This window comes from Rhinatrema bivittatum, chromosome 7 (genome assembly GCF_901001135.1).
Source record: "Rhinatrema bivittatum chromosome 7, aRhiBiv1.1, whole genome shotgun sequence".
Taxonomy (NCBI): Eukaryota; Metazoa; Chordata; class Amphibia; order Gymnophiona; family Rhinatrematidae; genus Rhinatrema; species Rhinatrema bivittatum.
The window spans coordinates 4,654,201-4,680,192 of record NC_042621.1 but is presented as its reverse complement, the minus strand read 5'-3'; the positions used below and the strand labels follow the sequence as shown (position 1 = coordinate 4,680,192).

Genomic DNA, 25,992 nt, shown 5'->3' with positions numbered 1-25,992 from the left:
GAGAGGAGCATGGCTCTGCTGGAAAGTGAATGTCACCTAGAAAGAAGAGGGTGCTTTAAAGGGGATAATGGTGAGCCCAGAGAAGGATGAGATCCATAGAGAACAGGGTAGTCTTTGGCTGGGCTTTTGGGGTGGGAAATGCACTCCTATTGGTAGCTGAGCGTGCTAGAATTACTACTCATGTACGCACACAAAAGGTATGTCCTTACACCCACGGCTCCTAAAACCTTTTAAAAAACAGAAAGGGCAATTAGCATTTATCGACTTTTATTTTACATTTAAAAAAAATTACAATGTAACAAGGATTTCCAAAGTCAAAACAAATGATCTTTTACACACAACTGCTTGTCACAGGGTCCCAGCATTTTTCCAATTTTAACAAAGTCTGTTAAAGAAATCGATTAAACATGACATATGCAGAAACGTCTGGGGAACTCCAGCCATAGTGATACACACTGAAGCCAATGTATTAAAGTGCATTATTATTTGCCGTCAATTGGCTTGTGTTAACAGCCCCGTGTTAACGACATGCACATGAGTTTTGCGTCGATGTATCAGCATTTAAAAAGTTAAATGCTGATATGGATGCTACTGCAAAAAAAGGAAAAAAACCCCCCCCCAAAACACTTAACTATACCTCCGAGAGGTGTAGTTGAGTTTATTGCATTAACAGGTCACTTTTGTGTATTTTAACCCGTGTTGTTTTTCTATGCCCCGACAGATAATGATCTCCTTTGTATAATTTTGCATCTCATTAGCGCAGGTTTTGGAGTTAACGTATATAGAATTAGATTGTGCGCACCTGCAGCACTCTGACTGCGTGTTAACACTCGGAGAAAAAAAAAAAAAGCATCCCTGTGCTTTAGTACATCGGCTTCATAACCACGTAGTAAATGAGGGCAGATACAGATCAATTGGCCCATCCGATCTGTCTTGTTTTCCCCTCTGGTTTTCTTCCACTCGTGAAGATCAGCATACAAGGTTCCCATATTTCAAAGACCGCTAGCTACCCCAGTCCTAAGCTTTAACATATTTGCTTTGTTCATTTGGCTGCAACTGTCATTGCTGTTCTGTTTCTGTACATTTTCAAAAGACACTCGGCAGGTAGTTCTTTGTTCACTGGGCCCGGGTCTGGTAGCTTAATAAACTGCTAGCTAGCTTTTTAAACTTCACTATGGTCAGTTTTGTTTTCTTTTTGTTTCATTTTCAAACGAGTTCCACAAACACTTCCTTAAAATGTTATATTAGTGTACATTGAATACTATTTCTGGAAGGGGGAATGCATGGTTTAATATGTTTGGGGGTTGGAAGGAGTTCAGGTTGTTAGAAGATGAGGGCTCTGATCCTGCATGTTAGCTGCGATATTACTCAGCCAAGCGGGCAGCCCATTTTTTTTTTTTTTTTTACCTACAGATGAGCCCAGCTACATACTATTCAAATGTTTCTTTAAACTGTACAGGAAAGGTATATTTTAATAAAAATGTTTACAAAAAATGTTATATCGTTGGATCACCTTTAAGAATTTTGTAAAGCACTAACATGTTTTAATACATTTTCACAAAACCAAATCATTTTTTTTTTTATCTCCCACTCCCCCCAAAAAAGGGCAAATGCAAACTTATTGAAAAAAAATAGGTTTATAAAGTGGTCAGACTATCCCCTGAGGAGGGATTATGTTGATCAGCACAAAAGAAAACCTTAAAATTGGACAATGTTTTGTAAACAGAGTGATTCAATTCCCACTCCTGGTTTTAACCTATGCAATCAGTTTTGCTGACCACTGGCGTGCGGCTAGAAATCCCTAACACAGTGAAGAAGTGGAAGTCTGCAGGGCTTCAGACAAATGGTGGCTCTACTTGGGCGTTCAGATGAATTTTTCTGTCGGCACCACTTTTCCATTTATACTATTCAAATACAGGCCTTTTACCACATCCACTGCACATTTCTCCCTCAATTATTACTTGCAAATCCAATCAATCATTTAACAGTGGTTTCATTACCAATGTCCAGACAATACAAAAAAATACATCACAAATACAGCATATGTATCTTGCAGTTAGGTGAAATACCATCAGTCCAAAGAGACAATGAATGAGAACTTAATAGTAACAGTGCCCTTTTCGTTACACTAATTAACTGGTCAATGGTGCTCTTATTAACGAGAAGCACCAGATGGAATCGCATGAGAACGGTGGTGTGGGGAAGACACAGAACTGCTGTTCTGACTTTCTCCTTGCCTTGCTGGGAATATTGTGATGAACAAATGTCACACATCAGTCTCGGGTTTTAAAATCGACCCCTTATATATTTCTGATGTATCTTCTGTAATATCTAGACACGAGCAATCTAAGAATTATTAACTGACTGGATTTGCAAGTACAAGTAAAGTAATAACTGAAGCAGAAATATGTACAGTTTGACCTGCAAAGGTGGTTTTCTCATTTGTGACCAGCAGTGGGTGTGGTAAATGGCCCAGGGTGGTGCAAAATACACATTTGAATAGTAGAAATGGAAAACTGATGCCGTGAAATACTGGTGTTCTGGAAATTTCTCTTTTGCTCCCCACAATGCAAACAAGGTCTCATGAAAGATGGCTGTTCCTCTGGAGGCATGTTCTCCTGTTTTGCTGCTCCTTCACATTTCATCCTACGGGCTGACACTTTTACATCACATCCATCTGTTAAAGGTTTACAAAAAAAGTATTTAATTGTAGAGTTTATTTCAGTATTTGTTACCCATACTAATGCTGCCTAATAAAAGCAGCCACATGCTAGTATTGGCATAATGTTTTTTTTTACCTTGAGGAGTATGTTTGACATTAACTCAATGCTACCATCTACTTAAAGGACTTTAGGAATAGTGTCCAAACAGCAACCTAACAGAAGAGAGGTGGATTTAATGCAGAAGATGGACTTTTATATCCATGTGATATAAAGATGCAAAAAAAGCACAACAAAAAGAAAATAAAATATGTACTGCATGGCTAAGGAGCCATCACCACAAGTAGTCACTGAAAGATCAGAGGACGAGGAGTATCTTTGCTACGCTTTGTATTCAGTGTTAGTAATTGTTCCCATCATTAATGATTGTCTTAAACATAGATTTTCAACAAAATAAAAAAAACCATCTACACAGCATTCCAAAAAACAATATATATATATATTTTTTTTAAAATCAACTTAAAAAAAGCGTTTCAACAAAGACAAAAAATTGATTTCTATAAAACAATAAATTACAACATTACAAGGTTTGGCTTATTTGATCTGGTTATGCATCTTGTCATTTCATTGTCCTGCTTGCAAGTAATTACTGCATCCAATTAAAAAAAAACAAAACCAAAGCTACCCAGGTATTTGCAATACCTTTTTTTTTTAAATGTACTGTATAAAACTTTGCTTGCTACAAGCAACTTTATTCTCTCTGTTTTTGTCTCAGTCCAAACTGATGAAAGGTTATTCACGAGCAGTATTTCTGGCAGTAAAGCAATAGGTGACTGTGTTTCTGAAAGTTCCACTGTGACAGGTCATGCTCAGACAGAGAACTCCGCCTCACTCTTCCTCGCTCTGAGGAGGAGCCGCCTGAGCTGAAATCCAGCAAAAGGATTGATCCACAGGAAGGAAGGGTGGCCCCCAAACACAGACCTCATGCCATCCCAGCGCAGTCTGCGTTCCCATGTGGGCTTCTCGCTTTTTAGCCGTTCAATCTCCTGCACACAAGGGAGAAGTCATGCAGTTACAGGACGTGTTTAATAATCTGCTGAATGCAACCTGTTTTCACTTCACCCCCCTAACATGCTGCTGCTGCATGGGGTCCTCCTCATACGGAACCAACACATTGCTCTGCAAATTTCCAATATTAACTAGAAAAATCAGAAAACCATTAAAAAAATAGAGCTGGAAAGAGGTCATAGTCCATCTCTTTGCACCTTAACCACCCAAGCCACATCCAGACACCCTTTAACTATTTTGGTTAGTAAACCTCAGACTATTCCCTTTCTTCTGTGTGTAGCTTAACAAATTAGGGGAGATAAAAGGATTGCGCAACAATTTTTTGTCACTGTTGTTAAAGCTGCTATCAGCAAAAAAGGGCCAGGAGGCTCCAAGGCTCTGCCCTTTCCTTTACCACTGCTGCATCCCCTCAGTGTTCCCTAGTTTCTGTAATCAAAAACAAGTTCTTTAAGAAATAATAAATGTTAGGAGAAAGACAACAACCTGAAAAGTAAGGAAAACCAACAGTAAAGATCAACCTCCCAGCAGGAACCTATGCAAAATAATCAAAACTCCAAACACAGTTTAAGTCGTCCAGTTGGTCCTCTGTCAACTAACAGCAGACATCGCTTTCTCCCAAAACCTCAAAGGGTAACTTTTAAAGAACCCTGCGCGGTCACGTATAAGCACAGGTATGGCTGCTCAGAGATTTATAATAGTATTTTATAACCTGCACATGTCAGATAAGGGTGTATTATAAAATATGTGCATGTCTACCCTGCAACATGTGCACATATGCATGCTGAAGCGCAAACACAGGCAATGTACTGAAAGCGAGTATTTCAAGATGTACTTTTCCTACCAGTTTTTAAAATTGACTTTTGCATTTTTTAAGCATGAAAATAAAATATGTCTTGCTCACATCAAACCTGATTTACACACATAAACCTGCATATTTTAAAACACACGTGCGTCATTGAAATTTCCAGTTTTCCCCGATTCCTCTACCTGTTCGCCCAGTCCTTCAGTTCATCGAGACCTTCCTGGTTCTTCGGCTCGAACTCCCCCCCCATTCACCCAGACCTCCCAGCCAGTCAATAATGCACAACAAACAAGTGTGATATCAGTTCCGCAAGATAATTAGCAGGTGTACAATTACGTGAGTTGCCAAAAGTACGCGCGTATAAAAAGGCAACTTACGTTACTGTTGGCCCCATCCTAGAACACCCCCAGATCGTCCCTTTTTCTCGCGTGTATATGTGCGTGCAAAATCTAAAGTATGGTTAGAGCAGTGGACTATGAACCAGGAGACCAGGGTTCGAGTCCTGCTGTCGCTCCTTGTGACCTTGGGCAAGTCACTTTACCCTCCATTGCCTCAGGTACAAAAACTTAGATTGTAAGCCCTCTGGGGATAGAGAAATACCTACAGTACCTGAATGTAAACCGGTGTGATGTCTCAATTGAGATCGAATGTCGGTATATATATAAAAAAATAATAATAATAATAATAAATAATGTTTATAAAATAGTGATTATGCGAGTACCAGCCTCCTACAAGCATATATGCTAATTTTACGTGCACAAGTGCTTTTAAAATTTACCTCTGCGCTTTTGTTGCAGCCCATAGCAGAAATTGAGACTTTTTCTGCAGTTTAACTTTTTACTTTATAACTTTACAGCTTTGAAAACAAATACCCCACCCTCGTAATGTAACCTGTACTTTACTCACAGATGCAGGCTGCTTCATGCTTAGCTCATTTTGCATGGAAATGGTGAAGGAACCGTAGCATTCAAAAGCAGGTAACAATTGTGTTACATAAATAAAATAAAAAGATAACCTATTTTTAAAATGTGTTAACCGTCTTCTCCCTGGAGGGCAAAAAGGCATTGCACAACAATAGTAAACAAACAATAAACAATATAGCAATTTTTAATCTAAAAATCACTTTGGACTACAGCCTCCAATTTGTTTGTTGATACTTGTTTCTACATATTCAAGTCAACAAACATAGCAAGCATACTACCTTAGACGCAGTTGAACTGCAAGCCATTAAATCTTGAGGAGACCACCCAAAGCCGATGTCTCAGTTTGCAAGGCCTTTGGGTTGGAAGTCAGACGCACGAAAAATCCTAGAGCCAAAACCAGCGTAATATTTAGACCAAAGGAAGCCAAAGATGATAGTGAAAGTCGTCTTACCGTTTCATCGTTGCATATTGAGTGGATTTGGGTGCCAAACATAACTGCAGTAAAAGTAAGAAACAGAAGACCCTCAAGGCACAGGAAGATCATCAGAATCACGGTTACAGGTGGAGAAAAATGACTGCATTCTGTCAAAGGGAGAAACACAGTTACCGGAGACTGGGGAAAGAGAAACAGGACCAAAATAGGTCATTGTTGGGCACATTTCAGATCACATGAAGCTTTGGCTGCTACACACAATGTGACATTGAACTTTAAAATAACTGCCTTGGGGACGTTGCTAAATGGTTTTTATTACCCCTGAAGTGGAAATTCCTTCACCAAGGTCACAACAGATACTTTTAATTTATTTGATTTTACCAAGAAACAGTAAGAAATCTCACATCATCACGATCATGACGTACTGCCAATAAACTCTTTTTAATGAATCTCAGATAAAATTCTTCAGCAAAGTTATTAATGGTCTCACACCAAATTTCCATTTCAAAAGTATCTGAGATTATGTGTTAATTTAGGTTGGAAACTACAATAGTAGTGCACACTACGAATTTGACATCAATGTTATATAAGCAAGAAAAACAGTAAAATATTTGCTTACCAGTCCATTGCCCACGGACACAAAAGAACAGCTGAAACCCACACAGGACAAGGGCATGGGCAGAAATTAAAGCTATATACATCTGGAAAGAAGAGAGAAACATCTGGGATCACCTTGGGTAGGCAGACAGGTAACACAAGCTGGAATGTCACGCAACCTGATATGGCGTTTTCCGGTGGGCGTTCAATAGTTGAAATAAAGTAGGGATGGACAACTCTGCAGCACATGAGAGCCACAAACAGGTCTGGTTTTCAGGATATCCACAAGGAATGTGCATGAGATAGTTTCGTATTCAATGGAGGTAGTGCATGCAAACACAATCTCATACATATTCCTTGTGGATATCCTGAAAACCAGATCTGTTTGCTGCACGCAAGGACCAGCATTACCTACCCCTGAACCGAAGTCACCACTGCATATGGAGAAATCTGTACTAAAGATATCAGAATAGCTGGTGCTGAAAACTGTTTTCTTCTGCAAGGTTGTAATATAATAACAGTCTAATCGATGGAGGAGGCTTTTGCTTTTGTTTCAGAGTTAACGAGGTGGTGTAGTTTGAGCATTATTTTCAAAATTCAAATAGGATTTAAAAATGTATTTGAGATGAGGGTACCTAAGCAGAAATATAGTCAGGGAAAAATGTTTTGTAGACCACATGACTATCAAGACTAGTTGCCAGATGAATCAAACTATTTACCAGCACACATTTTCTGTGGGAATTGTAGAAATTACTTACCTGATAATTTCATTTTCCTTAGTGTAGACAGATAGACTCAGGACCAATGGGAATATTGTACTCCTGATAGCAATTGGGAGACGGAGTCAGCCTACATATACCCATGCAGGAAGCGTAGCTCTTCAGTATTCTCCTCGAAAAGCAATTGTGGATATATGTGTGCCCTAATAATTTTATTAACTTGGTTAACTTGAATAACTAGAACTGGTTCAACTGATTTCCAAATTGGAGACCGCCAGTGCACTCAACCGAAAAACGCCGACACCCGGCAACTATGGGTGTCTTGAACTAGGGGTAATACCTGGCTTACCCGTGCTTGTCTTGCTCTCAGGGATTGTTACCCGAGGTTTCCTGATTTTGGGGCAGCCATGGGTGGGATGCTGAGTCCATCTGCTATACTAAGGAAAATGAAATTATGAGATAAGTAATTTCTCCATTTCCTAGTGTGTAGCAGATGGACTCAGGACCAATGGGATGTACAAAAGCTACTCTCGAACTGGGTGGGAGACTGCCCGTGGCCCACTTAGTACTGTCCTTGCAAATGATGTGTCCTCCCGGGCCTGGACATCCAGGCAGTAGAACCTGGACAAGGTATGTATGGAGGACCACGTCGCTGCCCGACAGATCTCGGCGGGTAACAACATCTTGGTTTCTGCCCAGGACACTGCCTGGGCCCTTGTAGAATGGGCCTTGACTTGTAGAGGTGGAGGCTTCCCTGCCTCTACGTAGGCCGCCTTGATTACGTCTTTGATCCAGCGGGCTATTGTTGCCCGCGAAGCCGCTTCCCCTTGTTTCTTCCCGCTGTGAAGGACGAATAGGTGGTCCGTCTTTCGTACAGATTCCGATCTTTCCAGGTATCGGACTAGGAGTCTGCCGACCTTTAGGGGCGTGGGATAAACACTGCGGATCCATAAAGTCAAGAGGCCACCAATGAAGAGTGGGTGACTCGCCAGAATGATGGCTATTGACACAATACCCTTACTAAATAAACATACACATGCTTACTGTGACTCCTACATCGCTCTAAGCTTCAACAGCAAGAGGTAATGGAAAAAAGGATTTGCACTCATAAAGAGGGGAGTAGCTGGCTTGTTACGGCGGTTACTACCCCAAACCAAATATGCCTGATACTTCACTTTCAATGCATATACAGCATAGCTCTCTGCTTCAATGACAGGGGAGAAGAATAACTGATACTTCACACATCCAGCAGAGCTCTCTGCTACAACGGCAAAGGAGAAGAAAAAGGGTTCGCACTCAAAACGCGGGGAGTAGCTGGCTTGTTACGGCAGTTACTACCCCAAACCAAATGTGCCTGATACTTCACTTTCCATGCATATCCAGCATGGTTCTCTGCTGCATCGGCATGGGAGAAAGACTGATACATCACGCATTTCCAGCATAGCTCTCTGCTTCAACGGCAGGGGGAAAAAAAAAAAAAAAAAACCAAAAACAAAAAACTGATGCTTCACGCATATCCTGCATAGCTTCAACGACAGGGGTGAAGAAAAAAAAGGATTCGCAATCACAAAGCGAGGAGTAGCTGGCTTGTTACGGCGGTTACTACCCCAACCAAATGTGCCTGATACTTCACTTTCAATGCATATCCAGCATGGCTCTCTGCTTCTACAGCAGGGGAGAAGAAAAAAAAAACAAAAAACCAACAAGAGCTGTACAACATAGTCTAGGTAAAACAAATAAGCATGGGTGTAGCTTGCTTATCGCGGCGGTTCTGCCCCTACTACCCCTAACTAATCAAGCTAGATATTTCACTTGCATGCAGCTCCATCACTGCTCTCTACATTAATGGTGGGGGTGGAAGGGGAATAGAACAAGGAGCTAAGAGTAACAGATAAGAATGAGAGAAAAAATGTGTGAGGCTTGCTGGGCAGACTGGATGGGCCATTCGGTCTTCTTCTGCCGTCATTTCTATGTTTCTATGTTTCTATGTTTAGGTGGCAAAGACGACGTGAGTCTTCCGATTCCTTATGTTCATCTGGAGATGGTAGAGATATGGTTTGGTTGAGATGAAATTGAAAAACCATCTTCGGAAGAAAAGAGGGGACCATGCGTAGTTGTATGGATCCCGGTGTGAACCTGAGGAATGGTTCTCGACAGGATAGGGCTTGGTGCTCAGGGATGCGACAGGCTGAACATATTGCCACTAGGAATGCAGTCTTCAAGGTCAGTAGCCGTAGTGAAAGACTGCAAGTAGGTCTGAAGGAAGCTCCCGCTAGGAAGTCTAGTACTAGATTGAGATTCCATAGTAACCTACAATAGGGGCACCGGCCACTTTAGGGGTGGTTGGATTTGTTTGACCCCTCTCAGGAAACGGGAAACATCTGGATGGGTTGATAGACTGATGCCGTCCACTTTGGCTCTGAAGCAGGCTAGCGCGGCCACCTGAACCTTGAGGGAGTTGAGAGACAACCCCTTCTTCAAGCCGTCCTACAGAAATTCCAGGATCATGGGGATTTTGACTGTCCGCAGAAGGATTTCGCTGTCCTCACACCATGCTTCGCATAGTTTCCATATTCGTATGTAAGCTAGAGATGTGGAAAACTTGCATGCCCGGAGCAAGGTGTCAATCACTGCCTTAGAGTATCTGCTCTTCTTCAGGGGAGTCCTCTCAATGGCCAGACTGTAAGAGAGAATAGAGTTGGGTCTTCGTGGAGGATCGGTCCTTGCCGGAGAAGGTCCCTGTGTGGAGGTAGGCACAGGGGTTCCCTGCAAGAAGTCTTCGCATATCTGCGTACCATGGCCTTCTTGGCCAGTCTGGGGCCACTAGAAGTACTAGCCTCCTATGGCGTTCTATCTTGCGGATGATCCTGCCCAGTAGTGGCCATGAGGGAAAGGCATACAGCAGGACTTCCTGTGGCCAGGTCTGGACGAGGGCGTTGATTCCCCGGGATTGCAGTTCTCGTCTGCAGCTGAAGAAATTGGGAACTTGGGCGTTGGACCGGGTTGGCTTCTGGTTCCTCCCTGGCGATTGATGTAGGCAACTGTTGTGGCGTTGACCGACATTACTCTGAGAGATTCGCCCAGGAGTCTGTGACTGAATTGCAGGCAGGCAAGTCTGACAGCTCGAGTTGGTTTATATTCCATCCCGACTCTTCCTTGTTCCATTGCCCCTGGGCCATCAGTTACTGGCAATGGGTTCCCCACCCTCTCAGGCTCGCATCTATGGTGAGCAAGATCCAGGTCGGTGGGGATAGTCTTACTCCCTTGCTCAGGTGGTCTTCCTGTAGCCACCATTGGAGCTGGGTCCGAACCTCTGCTGGTAGCTGGAGGCGAATGGAGTAGTTCTGGGACATCGGGTTCCATCGTGACAGTAGGGAACGTTGTAGTGGGTGCATGTGGGCCCTTGCCCATGGGACAACTTCTAGGGTTGATGTCATGAGACCGAGAACTTGGAGATAGTTCCATACCTTGGAGCGAGCATTGTTCAACAGTTTTCACAATTGGTCCATCCGTTTCCTTCTCCTTGTAGGGGGAAAAATAACCATCTTGTCTGGTGTCGAACCGGACTCCCAGGTACTCTAGCGATTGGGAGGACTGCAGGCAGCTCTTGGTTGTGTTGACGACCCACCCAAAGATTCTGTAGTAGATTCTTGAATCTGGTGGTTGCCTGGTAACTTTCCTCTGGAGATTTTGTCCTGATCAGCCAATTGTCCAGATACAGGTGTACGAGGATTCCTTCTTTCCTCAGTGTTGCCACCACTACCACCATGATCTTGGTGAACGTCCGAGGGGCTGTACCTAGTCCGAAGGGTAGCACCCGGAACTGGTAATGATAGTCCAGTATCACAAAGCATAGGAAGCGCTGATGGGCGTGATGGACCGGGATGTGGAGATAGGCTTCGGACAGATCCAGAGAAGTCAGGAATTCTCCCGGTTGTACTGCCCTTATGACGGGACATAGGGTTTCCATGCGGAAGTGAGGTACCCTCAGGTAGCGATTGACGGTCTTGAGGTCCAGGATGGGCCGGAATGTTCCCTCCTTCTTGGGGATGATAAAATAGATGGAATAGTGACCAGTATTTTGTTGGTGTTTGGGCACCAAGGTTATCGCCTTTAGGCTGAGTAGTTTTGTCAATGTGGATTCCACTGCTGTCCTCTTGGAGAGGGAGTGGCACGGCGATCTCACAAATTTGTCTGGAGGGATGCTGTGGAAGTCCAGATAGTATCCCTCTCGAATGGTGGTTAGGACCCACTTGTCCGACGTTATCTCGACCCATCTTTGGTAGAAGAGGGTAAAGTCTGCCCCCTAAGGCTTCTTCCTGTTTATGGGTCTGCTGATTCTCATTGTGGGGTGTGGCCGGGGCCGGTACCTGAGTTGGCTCTCCTCTAGTGTTTGTTATGGAAGGACTGGCCCCTGCCAGCAGGGCAAGATGCTTGATATGTGTTTTTGTATGGTCTAAAATGCTGGGCTCCTCTGCCCTTGTTTCTTCGGGGAGAGGGGCGTTGGTTTCTTTTGTTCCTGTACTCTGGTAATCGAGGTACTGGGGATTCTCCCCATTTGTTGGCTAACTTCTCCAGTTCTCTTCCGAACAGGAGAGATCCTTTAAAAGGGCATTCTCGTGAGTTTCATCTTGAAGGTGGCATCGGCTGACCAATTCTGGAGCCATAGTTGCCTTCTGGCTGCCACTATGGATGAAATGCCCCTGGCTGAGATACGCACCAGGTCAGAGGTCACATCCGTGAGGAAAGATATCGCCGGTTCTAATGTTTCGGCGGAAGTGTTTGCGTCCCTGGATAGAAGCAAGCAGGCTTGTGTCACCACGGCGCAGCAGGAAGCAATCTGCAGGGACACTGCCGCGACATCAAATGATTGTTTAAGGATGGATTCCTGACGTCTGTCCTGTGCATCCTTGAGTGCAGCTCCTCCTTTGACTGGAATGGTAGTGCGCTTTGAGACAGTGCAGACCATGGCGTCCAGTTTCGGGAACCCTAGGAGTTCTTTGGCCGTGGGTTCCAGGAGGTATAGGGCTTCTAGAGCCTGTCCTCCTTTGAAGCTGGCCTCCAGGGCATTCCATTCCAGGTCAATGTTGTTGTACGGCCTGTAGCATTGGGAAATAGCATGAGGCCTGACGGAGACCGACCAAAACTGGGTTCGTCTTAGGCTCCGCTGTGGTACTTGTGCCTGGAATGGCCAGCGTTTTCAGACTCAGAGACACGAGATCTGGTAACTTGTCTTTGGAGAAGAATCGCATCATGGTTCGGTATGGTTCCATCCATGGAGAGATTTCCCCTTCCTCCAGGGAGCCAGGCTCTTCCCCCGAGGTGTCTGTATCCCCTAAGGGGAGGCATTTGTCCGGAAGTGACGCGACTCGGGGTATCCGAGAGGGGCTTGGAAGGTTTTGCTCTTCTGGTGGAGGCTGTGGTTGTGTCATACGTGGAACCGATTGCACCTGTACAAAAGTTTGCAGGCCTTTGAAGAATTCCACCCAGGAAAAGGTCCCTGGGTCCATATTGAATCCAGAGGGCTTCCCCGAGGTGCCCGGGATACAGAGGTCCAGGGTGCTATCGTTGGTGGAACCAACTGTCTGAAAAGGGCCTTGCTTCAGTTCTTGTTGAGCCTTTTCGCACTGCAGGCATAGGGCAGAGGCCACTTGGGATTGTGCAGCTCTCAGGTGACAGGCTGGGCAGAGGGCTTGTCCCTTGGCTTTCCTGGCCGGCGGTGCCATGGTTTGTGTGTGTGGAGTGGCTCAAAACTCGTCAGTGCGCGTAGGTGCGCGCGCCGGGAGGCTTAGTTGTGCGCTCCGGGTGCCTCGATGTGTGTGCAGGATGCGAAAGATGTGCATGTAGGCCGCTATTTGTGCGCTTAGTGGAGATTCGCGCACCACTGTGCGCAGAGGCCTATATGTGCACCCGGCACCGTTGTGCGTGCTGCTGTGCGCCGGCACCATTGTGCGTATTGCTGTGCATACGGCGCAGATGCGCACGCCGTTGTGCGCTCAAGTCGTTTGTGCGCCTGGCTCGCCACTGTGCGCACGGCTCAGTTGTGCGGACAATACGGCAATCAAGGGGGGAAATGGCGCAGACAACCACGCGGGCAAGATGGCGACCCCCCCGGAAGGTCTCCACGTGTGTGGACCCTTGCACCGGAACGGGGCTGCTCAACCTGATTTAACAGACACCGGAAGGACAATCTGTGCGGCTATGCGAGCCTCGGAGACCGGAGACTTTAAGAAAGCTTTCTACCTTACCTTGTCTCAGCGCTTCCCGGTCTTGTGCCGGGCGGTCTCCAGCTGCGGGGGGAGAGGGTAAATACCTTCACCGTCGCGCTCGGTATCGCGCCCACTGCCTCTCAGCCGCTCTGGGGGCTAAGTCCACACCGAGAACCGGCTACCAGACCGAGGCTCACCTCTGAGGGATCTCGGAAATCACCTTAGGAATTCTCGACTGGGGGAGGGACCCTTAGGCATCACCGCAGGAGAGCGGAGCTTGTCTTGTAGAGGTAAGAATCAAATCACGGTGAACCTAGAAGATGTGGTAGGCCTGATTGACAAACTGAAGAGTAGTAAATCACCTGGACCGGATGGTATACACCCCAGAGTTCTGAAGGAACTAAAAAATGAAATTTCAGACCTATTAGTAAAAATTTGTAACTTATCATTAAAATCATCCATTGTACCTGAAGACTGGAGGATAGCAAATGTAACCCCAATATTTAAAAAGGGCTCCAGGGGCGATCCGGGAAACTACAGACCGGTTAGCCTGACTTCAGTGCCAGGAAAAATAGTGGAAAGTGTTCTAAACATCAAAATCACAGAACATATAGAAAGACATGGTTTAATGGAACAAAGTCAGCATGGCTTTACCCAGGGCAAGTCTTGCCTCACAAATCTGCTTCACTTTTTTGAAGGAGTTAATAAACATGTGGATAAAGGTGAACCGGTAGATATAGTATACTTGGATTTTCAGAAGGCGTTTGACAAAGTTCCTCATGAGAGGCTTCTAGGAAAAGTAAAAAGTCATGGGATAGGTGGCGATATCCTTTCGTGGATTGCAAACTGGCTAAAAGACAGGAAACAGAGAGTAGGATTAAATGGGCAATTTTCTCAGTGGAAGGGAGTGGACAGTGGAGTGCCTCAGGGATCTGTATTGGGACCCTTACTGTTCAATATATTTATAATGATCTGGAAAGAAATACGACGAGTGAGATAATCAGATTTGCAGATGACACAAAATTGTTCAGAGTAGTTAAATCACAAGCAGATTGTGATAAATTGCAGGAAGACCTTGTGAGACTGGAAAATTGGGCATCCAAATGGCAGATGAAATTTAATGTGGATAAGTGCAAGGTGATGCATATAGGGAAAAATAACCCATGCTATAATTTCACAATGTTGGGTTCCATATTAGGTGCTACAACCCAAGAAAGAGATCTAGGTGTCATAGTGGATAACACATTGAAATCGTCGGTACAGTGTGCTGCGGCAGTCAAAAAAGCAAACAGAATGTTGGGAATTATTAGAAAAGGAATGATGAATAAAACGGAAAATGTCATAATGCCTCTGTATCGCTCCATGGTGAGACCGCACCTTGAATACTGTGTACAATTCTGGTCGCCACATCTCAAAAAAGATATAATTGCGATGGAGAAGGTACAAAGAAGGGCTACCAAAATGATAAGGGGAATGGAACAACTCCCCTATGAGGAAAGACTAAAGAGGTTAGGACTTTTCAGCTTGGAGAAGAGATGGCTGAGGGGGGATATGATAGAGGTGTTTAAAATCATGAGAGGTCTAGAACGGGTAGATGTGAATCGGTTATTTACTCTTTCGGATAGTAGAAAGACTAGGGGGCACTCCATGAAGTTAGCATGGGGCACATTTAAAACTAATCGGAGAAAGTTCTTTTTTACTCAACGCACAATTAAACTCTGGAATTTGTTGCCAGAGAATGTGGTTCGTGCAGTTAGTATAGCTGTGTTTAAAAAAGGATTGGATAAGTTCTTGGAGGAGAAGTCCATTACCTGCTATTAAGTTCACTTAGAGAATAGCCACTGCCATTAGCAATGGTTACATGGAATAGACTTAGTTTTTGGGTACTTGCCAGGTTCTTATGGCCTGGATTGGCCACTGTTGGAAACAGGATGCTGGGCTTGATGGACCCTTGGTCTGACCCAGTATGGCATTTTCTTATGTTCTTATTTTCTTTCTTCTTTGGTTTGGATTTTCTAACGCTGTGCAAGCGTGTGTAGTGTCCATAACTGCTTAGGAGATGGAGAAATACTGAAGAGCTAAGCTTCCTGTACGGGTATATGTAGGCTGACGTCAGATTGAAATCTGACTCTGTCTCCCAACTGCTATCAGGAGCACACTATACCCATTGGTCCTGAGTCCATCTGATACATGCTAGGAAAACAGTGAATCAGCATATCCTTGCATGCCACGTTGGCACTTCTATGTCTTGGCTTATGGCGCGATTCAGGACCGAATGTAAAGGACAGCAGAAGTTTTACAGAACAAGGTCAGGCAGTAAAAGGGATCAAGATCAAGCTGCTGAGATGGTCATTTGGCTCCTTGATGTTTTCCATATTCAGAAAAATAATTGCTCCCCATTAAATGGGTATGAAACAAACAGCCATAGGACTTTCACAAAGCTAGAGATTTTCAGCTAGCTATAGGGAATGACTATTTTCATCGCAACATCAAAAAACAAAAAGGAGAAAAAAAGGACTAGTGTGATTCACCAAACAGTCAAAAAAGTCCCAATGCCATTCACCATGCTATGCTACTGAAGGACGGACCTTGATGCAGATTTTTAGACAAAGAAGAAGTACGAGCGTAAGAGGCAGGTAGAAAACCAGAAGGGGCCAACTTCTATTACAAACATGCATCAGATCTGTGACTCATCAGATGCATGCTCAGAATCCGTAGTAGTGAATTTATTAAACTGTAATTTAACTCAATCAGAAAATTCATTGTAAATTAAGGATTATCTTTTTTACCATGTACTACACATGATACTCTCCAATTACGTATCAATATACATCATTTTTTGAGAACTTTGTTTTTGAATCATTTTTCATTAAATCCTCTGTCAATGTCGATGCAATCCATTGTACAAAATCATTCCATGTGGAGTCCTCTGCGACAATTAGATCCAGCTCTTTATGCATTCAGAGAACTTGTTCTAAGTGATATTTGAGAATTGGAAGTTCTTTTCTTGAAATGTCATAATAAAGTATGAATGAGAGGATAGTGATGAAGCAGTTATCTAGAGATTAGACCACAGTAATTAAACAAGTTGATAAATGTGGGGCCATAGTTATTATGGATCATTCTGATTATGTTCAGGAAACTGAAAGGCAATTATCTGTACAAACACATTATGAATGTATCAGATTGGATCCAACAAAGAGATTGCAATCACTCTTTAAATGCATGGAAAATGGGTATTTAACTAAGAAGGAATTTAAATTTCTGAATGTCAAGTTTTCCTGTGTATAAGTCATATGCATCCTGCTGAAGATTCATAAGAATATACAAAAGCCTCTAGGGCAACCTATAGTATCAGCAAATGCTTCACTGTTGGAAGTATTATCCATATTTACGGATCAGATTCTAAAAGAATTTATACCATCAATTCTTTAGTATATTTGAGATTCACTTCATGAAGATGTTGGGAGAACTGGAAGATCAGTATTCTGATTGTTTACTTGTTACTAGAGATGCTTTGTCTCTGTATACGAACATACCACAAGATGCAGCAATTAATATTATTAGGGAGACAGATACTCGTCCATATCCTCATCAAGTTCCTACACAATTCATTGCAAAACTTGCTGGGATAGGATTGAAAGACAATTTTTTCATGTTTGAAGGATGTCTGGACAAGCAAATATCGGGGACAGTAATGGGAGCTTCATTTGTATCTTCCTTTGCCAACTTACATATGGCTTACTTTGAAAAATGTTGGGTACAGAATTCACCATTTATTAAGAAAATTCCTATATGGAAAAGATACATCGATGATGTGTTTTTATTATGGTCAAGTACAATGAAAAAACTTAAAGATTTTCATGAATGGACTAATTCATGTGAATACAATATACTATTCAGTTTGGAATTCCATGAATCGAGCATTGCTTTTTTTTGGACTTGAGGAGTCAGAAGGATGCAATAGGTTATTTACAAACGTCTTTGTAAATTAAACCTATGGATAAAAACCTAGTGTTACATTACAACAGTTGTTAATCCAATACCGTTAAAAAACAACTTACCTGTATCTTGGTTTTTTAGATGCAGAAAGCATTGTTCAGACATGAATAACTTTAAGAAAGCTGCTAAAAAAATTGGAAATAACATTTTGTCCAGAGGATATCCAGCGCCATGTGTAAAAAATGCTTAGAAAAGAGCTAAATATGTTAATAGGGATCTTTTATTAATGAAAAGAAAGAAAGAAAGAAAAAAGATGAAGCAGTATTTACGTATGTAACCAGATATTCATCATTGGGGTTCGAAAAATCATATAGAGTCATTGGGCAGTAGTACAGACAATTCCATGTTTTCAAGGAAGAACTATAAGGATGGCGTATACAAGAAGTTGCAATTAAAAGAATAATTATCTCCATCAACTTTATGCAGTGTTGGTAATGTTGATTCTCAAATGATGTCTAGGATACCATTGGTAGGACATTTCAAATGTGGACTGTGTTCTGTATGTAGTGTGAAAATTCAAGTGAAATCTTTTATCGATCCTTCAATAAAGAAACAGTATGATTTTTCTACTTCTGCAACTTCGGCAGTACTGTCCATGATTAAATGTCCATGTGATCTTATGTATATAAGAAAAATTAATAGGTTGTTTCGCTCAGGTTAATAGAACACAGGTGCTGTCTCCATTTAAAAAAAAAAAAAAAAAAAAAAAAAGCTTTTGGCACTTATGGTTAACCACTGATTAAGTTATAATCATACATGAGAACAGCTTCAATGTTTTATGATTGAAGTTGTCAAAAAACCATCCTCGAGGAGGTAATACTGAAGCAGTCCTAATCAGGAAAGAGCAACCATGGTATTCCATTTGTATACAGTACACCCGAGAGGGATAAATGCAGCTATTGAATGGGATTCAATATAAATTCAAGGAGGATTCAATTCATAAGGAAGTAACCAATGGGATAAGACTAAACGTGTGTAACATCAATTTTTATTGGTTGGCTTTCATAGATAGTAATTGGTTGCTGTGGGATCCTTTGACTACAAATAGGGCTGAAAGCATCCATTTGAATTATACCGCCATTGAACACAGATGGGTTCGTGATAAAGTAAGTGTAGATTTCTATACTAATTTAGTGTGGAGTTGAGCATATCACATTGATCCATTCTGATTTCATATTTGTAGAGAAAACCCTGAATCAAATGTTGTGGTGAAACGCTGTCAGCGTTGGTGCAGTGATTCAGTGGATAATCAGCAAAGTGATGGAACAGCCAAATTCTTAACACATTGTTATCTATTAAAAAATGAGTTACAAAGAGAAGCTAAGTAAACTACAAATGGTTTTATAATATTAATGATCAGGCACGGACATTGAGTTGGATATGCAATTTTTAATGAAACCTTAGAAAGAAATAAAAAATGTGGATGAAAATAAAATTAAAAAAAAAAAATAGGGAGGGTGGAGGTTTTTGGACCCATGATTGAGATCACAGAACTCTTTAGGTTATAATTCCAAAATGAGATTGAAAAATCTGTACAGAGGTCCTTTCTTCCATAGCACAGAGCATGGCATTGGGACTTTTTTGAATGTTTGGTATTTTCACCGCAAAACATATACTGCAGCATCTCTTTGTGAAACAAGCTTTTTTTTTTTTTTTTTTAACAGGAAAGAATTCAAGACTGACAATGCAGTGCACAAGGCTCAAACATAAATCCATACTCACAGTAAACAGCACAAAAAACCTCTGATTCTTTTCTCCCACACAATTGTTCACCCAAGGACAGTGGTGATCCATCTTCCGAATACATCGTTTGCAAATACTAGTGGAAAACAGAAGAAACCCCCCCAATAATTTTATCAAAATTCCATTAATAGCTCAAAATATCCATTAAATACATCTAGTGCTAATGTTATAATGCAACAACCTACAACCAACTTGTGATTAGCATTAGGGATGTGCATTAGTTTCAGAGTTATGAGTGTAACTCCCGGACTTTATAGTATACGCATAAAAATATGGATAGTACTGAGGACATAACTATTCGGACACTTCAATATGCTTACATGTATATTTTTAAGGTCACATCCAATGTGTCCCTTCGCGAGCTGCAGCAACGTATATTTCACAGAACGATAATTGCACCAGCCCGGGCAAAGAAGTTGGGTCTCATTCCTTCTGATGTGTGCCTTAAGTGCTCCTTCTCGCCGGCGACCCTGATCCACTGTCTGTGGGAATGTCCAATGCTGCAGGTCTTCTGGGACAGTATTCGGAAGTTGCTCTCAACGCTGGAAGGCATTGAAATCCACTGGTCCTGTTCCTTCTGTATTTTAAATATTGACAGTGGGGACTCGAGTATCAATGTGGAGAATATTTTGTTTGTATCAAAGGCCTGCTTAATTGCGAAAAAATGCATTCTTCTACAATGGATTGAGGCCAAATCCCCAACTCAAGCGCAATGGCAAACTTTAATGACAGAACTTTTCCAGTTGGAATATGGTTCCATGTTTCGGCGATTTAATCCTCTGAAGAAACGGCTCTTCCAGAATATTTGGGGACAGTTTTACAAGTTGTTACCAAAACCTATCCAGGAGCTCTCACCATTATTTCCAACTTAATTCCTTCATAAGAGCTCTTCTGGCTGACTGAGGACTGCAGATTGAGCTGATTCCCTCTGGTTGGATGTCATTCTTGAAATGGACTTCTTCAGTATCATGTGGTATTTTTTCACCCAAGTGGTTGAGCTTTTATTAGCAGATTTTATTTAACTTTTATTTTTATTTTTCTTTCTTTCTTTGTGTACCTTGAGACTCTCTAGGGGGGTGGGTGAGGGTGGGGGGTAAAAAATTGGAGCTGTGCAGTTACTCATTGTTAATGTTCTCCAATATTATGGACAGTGTTTTCTCCTGTATTGATACTATGCGGGGAACCTAGTGATAATGTAAAAATTGATTTGAGGATTGTATTGTTGGTTTGTGTTTTTCATATATAACTGTGTTTTTTGGCAACCCTCAATAAAATATGTTTGAAAAAAAAAAAATATGGATAGTGTGCGCATATCTCGAGCTATTAAAAGTACACGCACATTCTCCGTTATATGTGAACTATAAAGTCCAGGAGTTACTCACGTAACTCAAACAAATGAAACAAATCGTTATTGGTCCTCCTGCAAAAAGCATCTATGCGGTGAATTATGAATTTGCTTATGATGCAAATATGTTTTTGAGGACTATGTTTGCATCAATATGAGTAATAGCCCTCTTACTGCTTATAAGTTTCTTTCATTGTGGACTTTAGGAAAAAGTAGTTAATGAATAAGCCTCATGAAAACATATCTGCAATGCAATTCTCAGAGTCTGATTACTCCCAGGTCCTAGGGCTAATTAAGTGTGCGTCTGGACAAGTCAAACTAATTGAGCACTGGCTCAATACACAGAAGCCAAGATGCTATACCTCCAGTTAAAAGCTAGTTATACAGTGGGAGAACAAGAGAGAAGGTAACTAGTAAAAGGGTGTGAAGCATTTGCTGTTTGTGTCTAATGCAACTATATATTTTAATCATAATTGTTTTCTTTTAATTATATGCATTAACTAAACTAAAATACAAGTACGGTAAGTCAATGTGAGTTTTAAAAACGAAGACAATAACACGCATTATCATATACTATTACTGGTGATCACATATCTGATGGAAAAAGGAATTATCAGTACAAAACACAAACTTTTCCATATGAAAAATCTCAAAAACATCACTCCTCAATGAAGGGCTACCACAGGCTTTTTTCCATTTTAAATCTAATTATCTTCTAGACAAGATAAGGCCACTTTGAAAAAAAAAATCAAATTAGATTTCAGAACACTATCCTGAAAAAGAGAATTAAACCAAAGTATAGTTTGGTCTAATACACAATCGTGGGCAGACAACAGCTTCTACGGGTCAAACTTTCTGACACACCACCTGTACATAAGGATTTTGTATATCTACCTCACTCTAAATTCTCTCTCCATATATATGCACTCCCAGAGAGAGACAGACATGCATGTCTCTCTACAAGGAACCTGCAAGAAATAGTAAAATGATCTGATTTAGCTGTACTTGCTGTAGGCCTGGGTAACCTTCTGCCTGCATTGCTATAAAGGACCGCCAGATGTCACTGCAAACTGAGAAAATTAAAACCGATATTTGAATTTCCCAGTGCAGTAATACGTCCCAGTATTTGTCACTCTAAGTATGAATTTGTTATATTTATATTTGTCACAGTATGTTGCGCTCCAACAACCATATTTGTGCTTCCTTTTCTGGAGATTGAATGCTTTCTTGAGGTCTACACTCGGTATCCAACCAAACATTGTCCCTTATCAACCCTAATAAAACCTGAAATGCAGTTTAAATGATTTGCTGAAGAGACATGCGGTGGGTACATTTGCCACTACTGAGAAAAGCAGCAGTCCCCTGGAGGTGGGGGAGTGACTGCGTGCACACGAGTGCCTTTTCTTCACCCCCATCATTTCTGACAGGCCCTGAGGCTAGTACTTACATATTATATACCCAAGTATCCCCATGAAGGGGATATATACAAAGGAAAAATGCCTGTCCCTCTATTACAATGACTGTCAATAGCAAACATGTAAAGTAATATAGATTATATACACTGGACAGGGAACAGGTATAAACCGCCAGACCATGATGCCATTGCCCTGATTTCCTGTGGAAATGCATTAATATTGTTGTGCAGGCAAAGAAACCAAACACAAATGCCACATCAAAGACTGCCCACGCCCATCTACTCCATTACTGTGGGAACCTTACGCCCACTCCTCCGCTTCTAAGGATCCTCTCTGCTTGCCACCTCCTCCATGCATCCACCACCCTGTGCTCACGATCGCTCCACTTGCTTCCCCCTGCCCGTCCAGTATCGCAACCTCTTGAAAACTGCTTGGACGCCTTTGCGACAGATCACAAGTTAAGGAATAGAAATGAAGTCGGGTTCAGCACCTCTCACTGTAGTAAAAGGTCAGATCACTGACCAGTAAACGGTGATGCTTACTGGAGTGCTTCTTAACGCAGTCCTCGGGACGCAGCCAGCCACTCAGCTTTTCAGGATATCCACCATGAATATGCCGGAGATAGATTTTCATGCACTGCCTCCACTGCATGCAGATCTCTCTCATGCAAATTCATGGTGGATATCCTGAAAACCAGACTGGCTGGGTGCATCCCGAGGACTGCATTAAGAACCCCTGCCTTACTACAAGTCAGGGTTCGGCCACTCCGGTGCTGAAGTGCCATCAACAGGTCTGGTTTCCAGAATATCCACAATGAATAGGCATCAGATATGTCTGCACACTGCGGAGGTAGTGCATGCAAATATATTTTATGCATAATAACCATAGTGGGTATCCTGAAAACCAAACCTATGGGCGGCACTCGAGGGGACAGGTGTTGCCTAACCCTGCTGTACCTTATTTTGCAAGAGCCAAAATTTGTTATATGCTGAAGTTGGTATGAAAGATCTCCCCAGTTTCGGTACAATGTTCCCCTTCTGACTGTTTGGTGACAATGCGGCAGAATGTGCAGATCAAAATAGTTTTATTTTGAAAGCAGGGGGTGGGGACAAGAAACAAACCTAATAGGAAAATTGATATTCACTGCAAAATGCAAACTCTCAGTGGTTTCCAACCACCTTCTCTATATGAACCACTTAACAGCTGTGACACACACACATTCACCAATTTAGTTCACAACTTTTCAGGGCTGTTTACCGCAGTGTGAATGCTGAACAAGTCAAACATCCCAGACTTCCAGATGGTAAGACTAGCATATTTCCTTTAGGATTTACAAAAAAAAACACAAATCCATCACACTGCAGGGCCCAAGTGTACTGTGAGCTGAGCTTCCTAAAAGGACCTGCTAACGTACTCCCAGAACGCTCCCGTTATGTTGTCTTTGAACAAGAAGTGGGCCCTTAGGTTGTGGAGAGTGGAAAGGGGGTTTGGAGATACTCTCCAAACCATCTCACTTAAAATTGGGCACCTCACCACTACTAGGGATAGAGCCTTCTCCATTGCGGGCCCTACCCTCTGGAATTCCCTCCCCGTCAAACTCCGCTTAGAACCGTCCCTGAGCCATTTCAAAAAAGGAATCAAGACATGGCTCTTTAAACAGGCCTACCCCAATTCCTCTCAATCCTAGCCATTGTCCTCCTTGAACGACCCCAGTCCCAGCTCAGCCTATAGTCCTTCCCCCTGACCTCCCCTATACCACTCCGGTACTCCCCCCCCCCTCCCTTTTTACCACCTCTGTACCCTCCCTCCTAACATCCCTGCACCCCCCCTCCTCCCTCCCCTAGCGTCCCTAGCCTCCCCCTACCCCGCCCTCTCACCCCCTATCAACCTCTCCCTGAATGTACCCTCACTCTAATGTACCCTGTTCCCTCCACCCCCCACTCCTTTTTCCCCTCTTCCCTCCCTCCCTCCCTACCCCCCCTTGCTCCAGCATTTAATTGTCCATACGTGCACTTGCCTCTGTCATACTGTAAATAAGTTTCATATGCTAAGTTCTTAAGTGCACATGCCCCCTTAACATTGTTTATTAGTTCATTTGCATATCTAATCCTAATATGAATGCAAATAGTTGTAACTCTGCTTGCTGACTCTCTTCTCCTGTACCTTTGTATATCATCCAGTTAACCCCCCTCCCCCGTTCAGTGTAATTTCCTCTCTCAGTTACTTGTAAACCGACATGATGTGTCCTACGAATGCCGGTATAAAAAAAGTGTTAAAATAAATAAATAAATACATTTCATATTTAAAAATGAAAAGGAATGGAACAAATATCCAAGAGCCTCTCCGTAAAGCATGAGATGAGCGCTTAACTCTTTACCCTCCAAGTACATAAAGGCAACGAGTGCTGCCACTGCTTGTACAGTGTGACTTCTAATGTGAAAAATCCAGAGCTATGCAAACCTGTGCAGAGGAATAAATCACCAAGGATCAGAGCCAAATATCCCCTGAGCTGTTTCAGGTATCTTGGGGGGAGGGGGGGCACAGTTTGGGGCATTTGGAAATATATCATAGGCTGAATATTTTCAAATATATTCAGTCTTTTTGCAAAGCTCATGAATCTCCCCAAAATCAAGGCCTATACAGGTGGGGGCCAGTATTCCCTGCAACACTGCTAGGCCTAACTAAGAACTAGATTAATAAGAACAATTTGCTGTCTGGTGTCACTGTGTAATACTGGCAAGACACCGGGGCAGCTTCAATTACAAACAAAAAAGTAAAAAAAAAAAAAAAAGAGGTATGGCAAACTTTGCTGTCGTCATTTGGCAGGTCCCATGAGGAGGCCTGAAGAACAAACACAACTGTGCTACAATTCCCTCTTTTACCGGACACATTTAAGATATTCCATCCTATATTCACATGGAGTGCCTGACTGCATAGGTTTGCACTGGAAAGAGACGCACAGAGATTTCCTGCTCCCATGCTCGGGGAGGACCGGGTGGGCACATACCTGCAGTGGTGTGCACGTTCCGGTTTTATACTGCAACATTTTGGGCACTTGTAGATAACTTCTCCTGGCTTTAGCTGCAAACTTTCCATGTATTCCTTAGTGGCATTTCCTTTGGGTACGGCTCCCTGGAAGAGACAAACCAAAATTAAAATGAAGAGGTCTTCTTGCATTGAAGAATGTTTTTATGACGGATTGGCTTGTACAGTTCTCCATGAGCGAGGGGGGCCTTTAAATGTGATACGAGTGAGCGCTGGCGTGCTCTAGCAGTGAAGGCATTAAACTGTGAGACAGGTGAATTCAGAAGGGCTGTCAGCCACTGACAGATCATTTTATCAGCCTACACCTCAATACCCAACTGTTTTCTGCAACACACTTATTTCTGAGCTTGGCTTTTAACCTCATTTCCTTATAGAGCTTGGGCTTATCAGAAGGCTGAGTATTGTCTGTACGTGGGTTCCCGTTCCCTTTCCATCCCTAAATGGCTAGACTGAGATGGACCAAACTTTGATGAATGGAGGGGGCAGGGTCAATAATTTCTCTATAAGAAATCATGGGAGGAAATTCTTCTCATGATATTTCAAGAAACACTGTACTGATTCCAATGAAACTGGAGATTCGGACATATGCATAAGGACTTTAGCTGGATGGAATCAAACTGGTCAGTCCTTGGTTACCGACTGTTTACATGGAAATGCAATAGTTCATCTCGTGTATATTCTGGCAACAATTTGATTTTGCTGAGCAATTTTTCATAAAGCTAGTTCCCTCGGGGGACATCTGATTTTTGCACTTTTTCAAAAGTCATAAGTGATTGGTGAGGCGTGCAAGCAGACAAATTTGGAAAATTTTCTCATAAGAAATGCATGGGAAACAATTTCAAGCACTGGGGCCAATTCTCGAGAGATGTTACTTCCTGCAATTGGGGGGAGGAGGGGGGACTACAACGGTGTTTCACTGGAATAACTGAAAATATCAGTAGCTCCTTCGTTACCAATTGTTTACACAATGTGCTATTTTCAATCACCGTCTCTGTCATGGATCATTGCTTATGAAACTGTTCTCCTTATCT

General features: G+C 42.5%; 1 protein-coding gene across 2 annotated transcripts in view; it reads right to left on the bottom strand.

Moving 5' to 3' along the window:
* Positions 1–250: 250 nt before the first annotated feature.
* The window catches only part of ZDHHC7 (zinc finger DHHC-type containing 7), a 90,269-nt gene continuing 64,527 nt past the window's right edge, over positions 251–25,992 (bottom strand). The window contains exons 4-8 of one of the 2 annotated variants that reach the window (XM_029608081.1): positions 24,924–25,048; positions 19,136–19,232; positions 6,506–6,587; positions 5,905–6,035; positions 251–3,706 (exon numbers count right to left, since the gene is read on the bottom strand). In XM_029608081.1, the coding sequence (XP_029463941.1) occupies positions 3,530–3,706; positions 5,905–6,035; positions 6,506–6,587; positions 19,136–19,232; positions 24,924–25,048 (612 nt within the window). In that variant the 3' untranslated portion in view covers positions 251–3,529. The remainder of the gene's footprint in view (positions 3,707–5,904; positions 6,036–6,505; positions 6,588–19,135; positions 19,233–24,923; positions 25,049–25,992) is intronic. The other variant, XM_029608083.1, reaches the window with a different exon arrangement.